This window comes from Schistocerca gregaria, chromosome 11, assembly GCF_023897955.1.
Source record: "Schistocerca gregaria isolate iqSchGreg1 chromosome 11, iqSchGreg1.2, whole genome shotgun sequence".
Classification (NCBI taxonomy): Eukaryota; Metazoa; Arthropoda; class Insecta; order Orthoptera; family Acrididae; genus Schistocerca; species Schistocerca gregaria.
The window spans coordinates 150,145,893-150,158,648 of NC_064930.1; the positions used below are offsets into that span (position 1 = coordinate 150,145,893).

The following is a 12,756-nucleotide window of genomic DNA, read 5'->3' on the forward strand; positions in this document are numbered from 1 at the left end:
ATGTTATTTTCCATTTTAACTGCATTTTTTTATCTTGTTAATTTTTTTGGATTTCTTGTTTGGAGGCCTTCCGCCATGAAAGAATTGCATTTTGAAACTCGTAGTTTTAAAGGCTCGGCTATGTGCCGCTTTGGTTGTAAATGTGTTATTAAATTACAATTTTAAGATGAAACTGCCCCCAACCTTATTTGGCCCTTTCCACAATCCTAATTACCTGTTCTGCCCAGTGGTTTAGCAGGCATACCAATGTCCTATTTCAAAAATTATTGTAACAAACATTCTCGTGTTCCAGAACCTTCGAATCTTAAATAAGGTTACTTCCAAAAATAAGTGCCATAGTTCTGTAGCCATTATTTTTGTGATTCCAAAAATGTCTACTTTCTTTAGAAGAACTTGTTATTTTACTTATCATTCAATTTAGAAAACTTCACTCATTTACTGAGAAGAGAAGAATGAGTGCTTTTCACTGAGCTATATCACTTTATAAACAAACAACTATGGACCCTGTGATCCCAAGCAGAAATTGTTTACATGAAGTTCTTATAATTTTCTCAATTTTTTCTTTATCCAAAGCACAGTTAAACAGACTTACTTACTTCCTAATTATAATTTTATTTTCACTAATTTTGGCTCTTTTAGGTTAATATTAAAAACATAATAATTCATTCTGCTTTTTATTATTATGCTTATTTGTAAGTATATGTGCACAACAATGCTTCTGTCAGTCGGAGGCGAGCACCGAATTTACGAACAATGCAGTCAGTCACAGGATATACTTTGTTATGTGGTCAAGACGTAGTTGGTATCAAGTTAACGTGTGTATTACAATTATTTGGCCGCAACCAGTAATAATGTTAAAATGTATGCAGCCACGACTCCGAAACGAACATTTAAACGTCAGAAACTCCACTCGACGTAACGTAGATGGGTTCCATTAACCAGTTTCCGATACATGTAAAGTGACTTGGTATGCACATAGTACCTTCCGTGTGTTATCTGTAACACATACTCGGTACCACTGTGCCACCTCGCTCGGTGCACATGGGTAGTTGTGGTCGGAAATTACTCTCGTGTACACAACCCCAAGAATGTTTATAGAACAAAGTTTGGAACATTCGATAATTTGGGATACTCGACATTATTGTATCTAGAACTGAAATGTTTATTACGTTGTAAAAAATTCCCACAATGTATTTCACAATCTGGTACATCTCATCACCTGTCGGGATGTGATAATGTCAATAGCTGGCTGTCCTGTCACTCGACAGGAAGCGGTTTCTCACACATTTAATAGGGAATTGCGTATATTGGTGGGCACAGTCACTCTCTGTCATGTTGCGAGGGCGGCTGATAAGATTTCTGAAATGTACGTACCTTCTAAATCGACTGGTAGATCAAGTACGCAAAACCGAGCTGACAGAGGACAGAAACTGTCTGTTCGGTAGGTACAGAAACAACAGACATGGCTGACGAAACTTTGCACAAATAAGAGTCAGATTTAGTTGACGACGACAGTGTGAAATGGGACACTGACAGTTCAAGTAACGATTCTGACTCTGTGCGAGTATAATTGTGTCGAACTTTGATTGAGTATTTCCCAGTCTGATTTTGTAAACTTTTGTCAAAACAATTGTTTACATTCATTTGTCAGAGATTTTTTATTTTCTAAACTATGGAACATTTGTTCTCTGTTATGCATTTGGAAAATAAAGTGTAAAATGGTTTTCTGCAAAGAGTCAGTTGCGCGCACACACACACACACACACACACACACACACACACACACACACACACACAGAGCGAGAGACACTCTACATGTGAAAACTGTTTGCACTAATTTATAATTGTGGTATCAATGTGTTAAGTTTTGAATTACTGAAAACAGAACAGTAGAGTCTTAGGACTAGAATGGTCATAATGACTTATTTTGACTTACATAAAATTTTAAGTGTTTTGCAAAACCTAACATTCATTAAATACAGTAAGGAAAAAAGTCAATTCAAAGAAGCTGGAAACGCACAATACAGTGGTAATGGTTTACACAGACAGCAGACGAAGTGTTAAAATGGCGTACAGTAAAATGTGTTACATATGCAGCACGTTTGCTGTTGCACATTGTGTATCTTACAGGTTCCATGGGCAACAAAAATTTGATTTTCAGTAATTAATACAATCCTCCCCCCCATGAATCATGGACCTTCTTGCCGTTGGTGGGTGGTGGGGAGGCTTGCGTGCCTCAACGATACAGATAGCCGTACCCTAGGTGCAACCACAACGGATTGGTATCTTTTGAGAGGCCAGACAAACATGTGGTTCCTGAAGAGGGGCAGCAGCCTTTTTAGTAGTTGCAGGGGCAACAGTCTGGATGATTGACTGACCTGGCCTTGTACCATTAACCAAAAAGCCTTGCTATTGTGGTACTGCGAACGGCTGAAAGCAAGCGGAAACTACAGCCGTAATTTTTCCCGAGGGCATGTTGCTTTACTGTATGGTTAAATGACGATGGCGGCCTCTTGGGTAAAATATTCCGAAGGTAAAATAGTCCCCCATTCAGATCTCCTGGCGGGGACTACTCAGGACGACGTCGTTATCAGGAGAAAGAAAACTGGCATTTTACAGATCGGAGCGTGGAATGTCAGATCCCTTAATCGGGCAGGTAGGTTAGAAAATTTAAAAAGGGAAATGGATAGGTTAAAGTTAGATATAGTGGGATTAGTGAAGTTCGGTGGTAGGAGGAACAAGACTTTTGGTCAGGTGAATACAGGGATATAAATACAAATTCAAATAGGGGTAATGCAGGAGTAGGTTTAATAATGAATAGGAAAAGCTAGAAATTTTGTGTGAGTGTTTGTGTGTTATTTTATTGTGCCTGTCTACCGGCACTTTCCCACTTGGAATCTTTGTTTTTAATATACAGGGTGTTTCAAAAATGACCGGTATATTTGAAACGGTAATAAAAACTAAACGAGCAGCAATAGAAATACACCGTTTGTTGCAATATGCTTGGGACAACAGTACATTTTCAGGCGGACAAACTTTCGAAATTACAGTAGTTACAATTTTCAACAACAGATGGCGCTGCAAGTGATGTGAAAGATATAGAAGACATCGCAGTCTGTGGTTGCGCCATTCTGTACGTCGTCTTTCTGCTGTAAGCGTGTGCTGTTCACAACGTGCAAGTGTGCTGTGGACAACATGGTTTATTCCTTAGAACAGAGGATTTTTCTGGTGTTGGAATTCCACCGCCTACAACACAGTGTTGGTGCAACAAGACAAAGTTTTCAACGGAGGTTTAATGTAACCAAAGGACCGAAAAGCGATACAATAAAGACTCTGTTTGAAAAATTTCAACGGGCTGGGAATGTGACGGATGAACGTGCTGGAAAGGTAGGGCGACCGCGTACGGCAACCACAGAGGGCAACGCGCAGCTAGTGCAGCAGGTGATCCAACAGCGGCCTCGGGTTTCCATTCGCCGTGTTGCAGCTGCGGTCCAAATGACGCCAACGTCCACGTATCGTCTCATGCGCCAAAGTTTACACCTCTATCCATACAAAATTCAAATGCGGCAACCCCTCAGCGCCGCTACCATTGCTACACGAGAGACATTCGCTAACGATATAGTGCACAGGATTGATGACGGCGATATGCATGTGGGCAGCATTTGGTTTACTGATGAAGCTTATTTTTACCTGGACGGCTTCGTCAATAAACAGAAAAGGTGCATATGGGGAACCGAAAAGCCCCATGTTGCAGTCCCATCATCCCTGCATCCTCAAAAAGTACTGGTCTGGGCCGCCATTTCTTCCAAAGGAATCATTGGCCCATTTTTCAGATCCGAAACGATTACTGCATCACGTTATCTGGACATTCTTCGTGAATTTGTGGTGGTACAAACTGCCTTAGACGACACAGCGAACACTTCGTGGCTTATGCAAGATGGTGCCCGGCCACATCGCACGGCCAATGTCTTTAATTTCCTGAATGAATATTTCGATGATCATGTGATTGCTTTGGGCTATCCGAAACATACTGGAGGCGGCGTGGATTGGCCTCCCTATTCGCCAGACATGAACCCCTGTGACTTCTTTTTGTGGGGACACTTGAAAGACCAGGTGTACCGCCAGAATCCAGAAACAATTGAACAGCTGAAGCAGTACATCTCATCTGCATGTGAAGCCATTCTGCCAGACACGTTGTCAAAGGTTTCGGGTAATTTCATTCAGAGACTACGCCATATTATTGCTACGCATGGTAGATATGTGGAAAATATCGTACTATAGAGTTTCCGAGACCGCAGCGACATCTGTTGTTGACAATTGTTACTACTGTAATTTTGAAAGTTTGTCTGCCTGAAAATGTACTGTTGTCCCAAGCATATTGCAACAAACGGTGTATTTCTATCACTGCTCGTTTAGTTTGTATTGCCGTTTCAAATATACCGGTCATTTTTGAAACACCCTGTAAATACAAAATCAAATAGGGGTAACACAGGAGTAGGTTTAATAATGAATAAAAAAATAGGAGTGCGGGTAAGCTACTACAAACAGCATAGTGAACGTATTACAGTGTCCAAGATAGACACGAAGCCCATGCCTACTACAGTAGTTCAAGTTTATATGCCAACTAGCTCTGCAGATGACAAAGAAATGATGAGATAAAAGAAATTATTCAGGTATTGAAGGGAGACGAAAATTTAATAGTCATGGGTGACTGGAATTCGAGAGCAGGAATAGGGAGAGAAGGAAACATAGTGGGTGAATATGGATTGAGGCTAAGAATTGAAAAAGGAAGCCGTCTGGTTGAATTTTGCACAGAGCATAACTTAATCATAGCTAACACTTGGTTCAAGAATCATAAAAGAAGGTTGTATACATGAAAGAATCCTGGAGATATTAAAATGTATCAGATAGACTATACAATGGTAAGACAGAGATTTAGGAACCAGGTTTTAAATTGTAGGACATTTGCAGGGGCAGATGTGGACTCTGACCACAATCTACTGGTCATGAACTGTAGACTAAAACTGAAGAAACTGCAATAAGGTGGGAATTTAAGGAGATGGGACCTGGATAAACTGAAAGAACCAGAGGTTGTGCAGAGTTTCAAGGAGAGTGTAAACGAACAATTGACAGGAATGGGGGAGAGAAATACAGTAGAAGACGAATGGGTAGCTCTGAGGGATGAAGTAGTGAAGGCAGCAGAGGATCAAGTAGGTAAAAAGACGAGGGCTAGTAGAAATCCTTGGGTAACAGAAGAATTACTGAATTTAATTGATGAAAGGAGAATATATAAAAACGCAGTAAATGAAGCAGGCAAAAAGGAATACAGACATCTCAAAAATGAGATCGACAGGAAGTGCAAAATGGCTAAGCAGGCATGGCTAGAGGACAAATGTAAGGATGTAGAGGCATATCTCACTAGGGGTAAGATAGATACAGCCTACAGGAAAATTAAAGAGACCTTCGGAGAATTGAAAGCCACTTGTATGAATATCAAGTGCTCAGATGGAAACCCAGTTCTAAGCAAAGAGGTGAAAGCAGAAAGTTGGAAGGAGTATATAGATGGTCTATACAAGGGCGATGTACTTGAGGACATTATTATGGAAATGGAGGAGGTTGTAGATGAAAATGAAATGGGAGATACGATACTGCGTGAACAGTTTGACAGAGCACTGGAAGACCTGAGTCGAAACAAGGGCCCGGCAGTAGACAACATTCCATTAGAATTACTGACAGCCTTGGGAGAGCCAGTCCTGACAAAACTCTACCATCTGGTGAGCAAGATGTACAAGACAGTCGAAGTACCCTCAGACTTCAAGATTTATATAATAATTTCAATCCCAGAGAAAGCAGGTGTTGACAGATGTGAAAATTGCTGAACTATGAGTTTAATAAGTTACGGCTGCAAAATACTAATTACAGACGAATGGAAAAACTAGTAGAAGCCGACCTCGGGGAAGATCAGTTCAAATTCCATAGAAATGTTGGAATAGGTGAGGCAATACTGACCTTACGACTTATCTTAGAAGCTAGATTAAGGAAGGGCAAACCTACGTTTCTAGCATTTGTAGACTTAGAGAAAGCTTTTGACTATGTTGACTGGAATACCCTCTTTCAAATTCTGAAGGTGGCAGGGGTAAAATACAGGGAGCGAAACGCTATTTACAATTAGTGCAGAAACCAGATGGCAGTTATAATAGTCGAGGGGCATGAAAGGGAAGCAGTGGTTGGGAAGGGAGTGAGACAGAGTTGTAGCCTCTCCCCGATGTTATTCAATCTGTATATTGAGCAAGCGGTGAAGGTAACAAAGGAAAAATTCGGAGTAGGTATTAAAATCCATGGAGAAGAAATAAAAACTTTGAGGTTCGCCAATAACATTGTAATTCTGTTAGAAACAGCAAAGAACTTGGAAGAGCAGTTGAACGGAATGGACAGTGTCTTGAAAGGAGGATATAAGATGAACATCAACAAAAGCATAACGAGGATAATGGGATGTAGGCGAATTAAGTCGGGTGATGCTGACGGAATTAGATTAGGAAATGAGACACTTAAAGTAGTGAAGGAGTTTTGCTATTCGGGGAGCAAAACAACTGATGATGGTCGATGTAGAGAGGATATAAAATATAGACTGGCAATGGCAAGGAAAGCATTTCTGAAGAAGAGAAATTTGTTAACATTGAGTATATATTTAAGTGTCAGAAGTCGTTTCAGAAAGTATTTGTATGGAGTGTAGCCATGTATGGAAGTGAAATGTGGACGATAAATAGTTTGTACAAGAAGAGAATAGAAGCTTTCGAAATTTGGTGCTACAGAAGAATGCTGAAGATTAGATGGGTAGATTACATAACTAAGGAGGAGGTATTGAATAGGATTGGGGAGGAGAGAAATTTGTGACACAACTTGACCAGAAGAAGGGATCGGTTGGTAGGACATGTTCTGAGGCATCAAGGGATCAAAAATTTAGTACTGGAGGGCAGTGTGGAGGGTAAAAATCATAGAGGGAGACTGAGAGATGAATACACTAAGCAGATTCAGAAGGATGTAGGCTGCAGTAGGTACTGGGAGATGAAGAAGCTCGCACAGGATAGAGTAGCATGAAGAGCTGCATCAAACCAGTCTCAGGACTGAAGACCACAACAACAATTAATACAATTATTAACAGAATTTTAAAGATATGAATGATGTCACAATCTACTCATGATGAGGTATAATATGATGTCAAACGTTTAACAAAGTAACACACGTATTGCTGCTAGAAACTGGGCCTACATCTCGAGGCAGTGTAACTGATGGTACACAAACTGCTCTCTTTGCAGGGCTAACCCAGCATTCGAGAATCAGAACACTCAGTGACCTCTAACAAACTTTATACATAATTTCAAAGTTTCACAAAAATTATTTTTCTTGCCAAATCCATCACCCAGAGAGAGGTGAAAAAAAAGTTTATACTTTACTACATGTTTGCTGTTCTCGCAGTAAAACTTTTGCACCAGGTGTGACGTTTTGATTTGTTACTTATTTACAGACAGTAACCACATCTATCACCGAATGCAGCTGCAAAATTAGATCACCGTGTGATGCGCGGTTCATGTGGTGTGACGTCACAGACATTTAGATGCGTGCCAAACCAGCTTTCAATAGAAACTGAATGCAAATTAGCTGGACTACGCTCGTCGAGTGTTCGGTAATGGGAGTACTTCACTACTTCCGACAAACTGTAAATGTAATTTCAAATGTTTTATAAACTTTTTCACGCTTGTATGCTTAATGTCAAATATTAATTATAACATTAGCTCATTTTTAATCAGGTGTCCGGAGACACCCTGTTCGTGGGAGTTTGTTCTTTAAGGAACTGGAGATGGTGGGTTTAAGATTAAGTTACATATGTCACAATAATGGAACTGTGGTGGATACCACTGGAACAGAAATAATTTTTGGAAACTACTTGAGTCACAATAAAGATTTCACCAGCTCTTTGATGGCATGCAAACGGAAAAGTTCTTCTACCAAAGCTGTGAGTCACAATCTAAAGAACAATTTGGGATAGGATACAGTGCAATCGGGAGGGGCAGACGGATCACGAATAGACCGGAAGGTGGGGGTGGGGGACGTCGCATAGGCAGACGGAGGGAAGGGAGGGGGGAGGAGAAGCGGTCCGACTAACGGAGCGTGTTCACGTGTCCGGCCGAGTTACCGATTGCCAGCTGTTCTCTGGCTTGTACGACTATTGATGGCCGAGTTCGACACCCTGTGCCTGCAACACATTTAGGTGCTCGTTCGTTTTTCGGACTCTGCACTGATATTTGGTGAAAATGACACGTCTTTCTCAGCATTTTCCAGCCACAAATGGCACTTTCTTAATAAACAGAACATCGGGTTCCGAGCTTCTGTTTAAATTGAAACCTCTGACCAAATTTATTAGGTTTCCCCGATACGACAAACTTGTTTATTACTCTTCCCCAGAAACTGCGAGTCACGACTGCAGTACTCACCTCCTCCATATTTTACTTCGTGATTACACTCGAGGCGGGGCCTGGTGACAGTCGTTTTAGTCGGGTGTGTCACTGTTCTTCCTCGACATTCTAATAGCCTAACTCAAACGGCATGCGACACATCTGCACTGAATGCAGCACACACACACACACACACACACACACACACACACACACACACACACACACACACACACACACTTACACCTGCCTGTCTTCCTGAGACCTACGTTGCCTTGAAGATTACAAAGGAGACTTCTTTTTATCATCACTTAACATGAGGGGTACATAGCGGGTGTCACGTCTCTGTACACGTTGACCCATGTTTCCGGATGTTGTGTGACAATAAGGGACGTAAGCAATAATTGGCATCTCTTTCTCTGCCTCAGTTGAAATGTCTCCCACAGTCACTGATTATGGCAGCAATACCTGTATAATTTCTCCATCTGAGCACCTGTAACATCAGAATACTATTCATAGGTGTTGTAATTTTTTGTGAGGCTCTTCTAGTCTAGAAGTGCTTGAGTTCTATGGTCCAGAGTATTTAGCAAGAAATTTCTTTTTCAGGGATGGCAATGTCCCAAGGTACAGGGATTTCGGTCAGTTCGCATAAGTCGTCTTTTAATCACTCTCAACTGGCATTTCAGAAAAGGTAGCCGGTCTCCTTTTCACGTTTCACCATAAACGAACTATTACCACATCACTGGCTACTTCACAATATTTGCCATCTGAGACATAACGAGGCGACACGAAAACCAGCCCACCGAGTTCGGTCGAACAAATGCCTGATGTTTACGCAACTAGTAAAATGGGAGAACACAACGAAGCAGACTGTAACTTCTGTGTCTCAGAGCCACAGTAGACCGAGACGTTCTACAAAGTGAGCAGAATTGCTAACGTAGAATACTCTACGAGAATATATTTTAGGTGGAGACGTGTCGCCCGAACACCCAAACGTACACCACGAACTGACACTGCCCAGGGCGACCGAGACATTTTGTGAAGGAGAGCCCCACCCACCTCTGCCTCTTGGCCGGGTGGTGGTGGGCCGGCTGCGGCTCTTCCACCATGACAAGCGTCGACGTCTGCTGCGGCGACGGCGTGTGGCGCGGAGGCGGGGGCGACGGCTGTGGCGGTTGGATGTGGTGCGCCGAGTGCGCCATCGACTGCTGCAGCTGCTGGAACAGCGTCGGCTGCGCCGCGGGCGGACCCTGCGGCGGAGGCGTCAGGTCCGACGACGTCGCCGCAGCGTCTGTCGCGGGCGGAGGTGCGGGTGTGCCGGAGGCCACGGAGACGGGGGCAGCAGTGGGCACCGCCGCACTAGCGGCCGACAGCGGCACCGACACAACGATGCCCTGGTGGGGGCTCGACACGCCACCTGGAACTTGAATGCGCCGGAGTTCGTTCCGATAATCTCTCGGAATGAGGTCTGAGAGGTCGTGCGTGCAATCGGCACCGATCCAAAAAATGTAGTAGGCCGACTGCCGTATCGATTCCAAAAACTGTTAATTTTAGACAATAGTATATCCGTAAGTTTTAGTCTTCACGGCGTAGCAACGTGCCACAGTTCTGCGTGCGTGACGCCCGACCGTGACGAGTGGCGAGCGGTGGGGCGCATCTGCCGACTGTCGAGAGTGGCCGCCGAACGTACAGTACTTCAGTGTTTTCGAATGCCCTAATATAGGGGCCTTAATACCGAATGGTGTGTTTTATTGTAACAGAAGTTACACGACTGAAACGGACTGGTTCTATTGCATGTATGTGGACAATTTATTCTGTTGAAGTAGAGGAATGTTACAGGTAAGTACTAATGTTTTATCAGATGTGAAGGGTCGGCACAAAAGCAACTGCAGAGAAGTGAAAACTGATTTGGAATATGTGGTCGAAATGTAATACAAATAGGGGAGAGATAGAGACAGAGATAGAGAAGTCTTAACGGAATTAGTGGTCGAGAGGATTAAAGAGGATTGCTCCTTTACTTTGGAATCTTGCAAGCAGTTACTGCTCATACGACACAATGTCATCGTCATACAGCTGGGGCACTTGTCGGCACAGAAATTGTGCCTTAAGTATGGGAAGGGGGATCCGATACACGTGCTGTCACTGATACTGGGTACATGCAAGTTTAATCTCACACACACTGACACGTGGACATTGTTTCCACAAGTACATTATTATTATTATTATTATTATTATTATTATTAGTATTATTATTAGTATTACTATTTTCTGGGATATCTTCCACCGCAGCTGCACAACGGAAAATACTTGTATCTTACTCGATAACATGAACACAGTATTCAAACTACAGAAAAAGTGCTATTACTATAACAAACTGGACAACCAAATTATGTTGAAATATAATGATTCCAAATTCTTTACTCTGTTCTCAATATTGTTTAAAGTATTACATGTTAACGCATATTACTTTTTCAACTTTCCCCCTTCTCTGAGAAGAGTTTCAACCTAGACGATTCCGAATTATAGTGACATTTCGGTTTGTATCGACACTATATCTGCCTGCGTGAAACGGTGTGCCGTATTCAAGTTTCTAACGGCTGAAAGTGTCCCTACAAGTGAAATCCACAGAACGACGGGAGTCACGTGCATTGATATTATATCAACACCGGTAACGTGCAACACCTGGTCGTCCGTGCTCTTAACAAAGCAGAGGGCGACACTAACCTCGACACGCGCAACAGTGATCATCAGAGTTGACAACTGCTTACGGAGACGGATGGGGTCGGTGCACTCGGCAGAGAAAAATTTCTGACCCAGAAACGGATCCCAGGTGAGTGTGAGAGAATGTACGGGCCACCACGGCAGAACAGCAGTACAGACACCTGGCTGCAAGGGGAGAGGGGAGGGGGGGGGGGGGGGGCGGCTCGCCGAGGCTCATTCCTGACACGAAACGCAGGGGACTGGGCTCCATCGACAGTCCCTTTTGTGTTAGGAGTTAGAGGCTGACAGTTTCCTCCGCAATACTGTGACAGGTGGTGAAAGGCGAGATCACCATTTCGTTGCGAAGTGATTCCAATATTGTAAGAACACCTTCACAAACTTCACTTCGGTAGTGACAGAGTGGTGCCGGCAGAGGTGAGGTCGCAAGACGGTACCGACAAACCGGTCTCGGAGCGGGAGAAATGTCACTGGGGTGACTCGTTAAAAAACAAATATGCGGACTAAGATTTCAGTCACAGCACACGAGTACTATCTAGCAAAGCGAGCTGGACGGTGGGAGTGCCGTCACGTTTACGCTCGTGAGAAAGAGAGGAGGTGACGGTATAGTGCACGGCCCCACAACCCTGAAAGTGGAGCACCGCCACACGCCATACGACTGTACGTCGATTTCCCACGCGGCTGACACTCCCGCTTGCTGTACGGCTCAGGCTGCTATTATTCTCAGAATTATACGTACAAACAGACAATTTCGCTAAACGAAACACCACAACTGGCTCACAATATATCTGTTAGATCAAATCTCTAATACTGCTCGACAGCCCGGCACACTTACGGTTTGCAAAGGAAATGAGGAAGGATACAAAAGATAGTACCCTCTGCCACACACCGTATATGCACGAATGTGCAGAGTTTGTAACACGTCCCGCGACCTTCTCACAGCTAGTTCTGGACTACCGAAGTTTGGAAGGTATTGGAAACACAAAACCGGTGTTTAATTGCAGTGTAGGTTCAGGTCAAAGGAAGACTGTTCCTGGCCGCGACCACCGAATGCTGTTACGCAGCCCCAGTGTCTGTTTCTGCTCTGTCCGTAGTGTCCCGTGTCATCTTTCCGTGCGTCCTTTTACAAAATGGATGGGACGAGAAATGAGATTTACGAACTGGTCACACTCTGGGAAGCAGAGTAGTGCCCTGGAATGTTTGAAGTCAAAGAATATTAAACATACGCACAACTCCCTACAAAGAATTGTCGCAGAGAGAGAAATTAACTTTCTCATTTCTCAATGCTGCAGCCACGACGGGACTTGTTATAGGAGTTTGATAAAAATCTGCCGTCCGTAAGTTATGTGGGCTGCCGCCACAGGAAAGGGCAGTGACAAAAAAAGTGTACGACGCTTTCTCCGAGGCTCAAACGGATGTACCCAGAAGACAGCTGTTGGCAGTGGCAGGAGAACCATCAACAGCAGAGCCACTGTCACGTTCACTGCAAGTGTGGGTGCCACTGAGGCTGAAACTGACAATTTGGGTTAATTTTAATATGAAAATAAAAATAAATATATATTCGATTAAGTAATTGTTTCAGTGT

The 12,756-nt window shown here is 43.3% G+C and overlaps 1 protein-coding gene across 1 annotated transcript in view; it reads right to left on the reverse strand.

Annotated features, from left to right (window-relative positions):
- The window catches only part of LOC126295480 (protein AF-17-like), a 106,011-nt gene that overhangs the window by 46,403 nt on the left and 46,852 nt on the right, over nucleotides 1-12,756 (reverse strand). Inside the window, exon 9 of the mRNA XM_049988027.1 lies at nucleotides 9,513-9,876. Coding sequence (XP_049843984.1) covers nucleotides 9,513-9,876 — 364 coding nt within the window. The remainder of the gene's footprint in view (nucleotides 1-9,512; nucleotides 9,877-12,756) is intronic.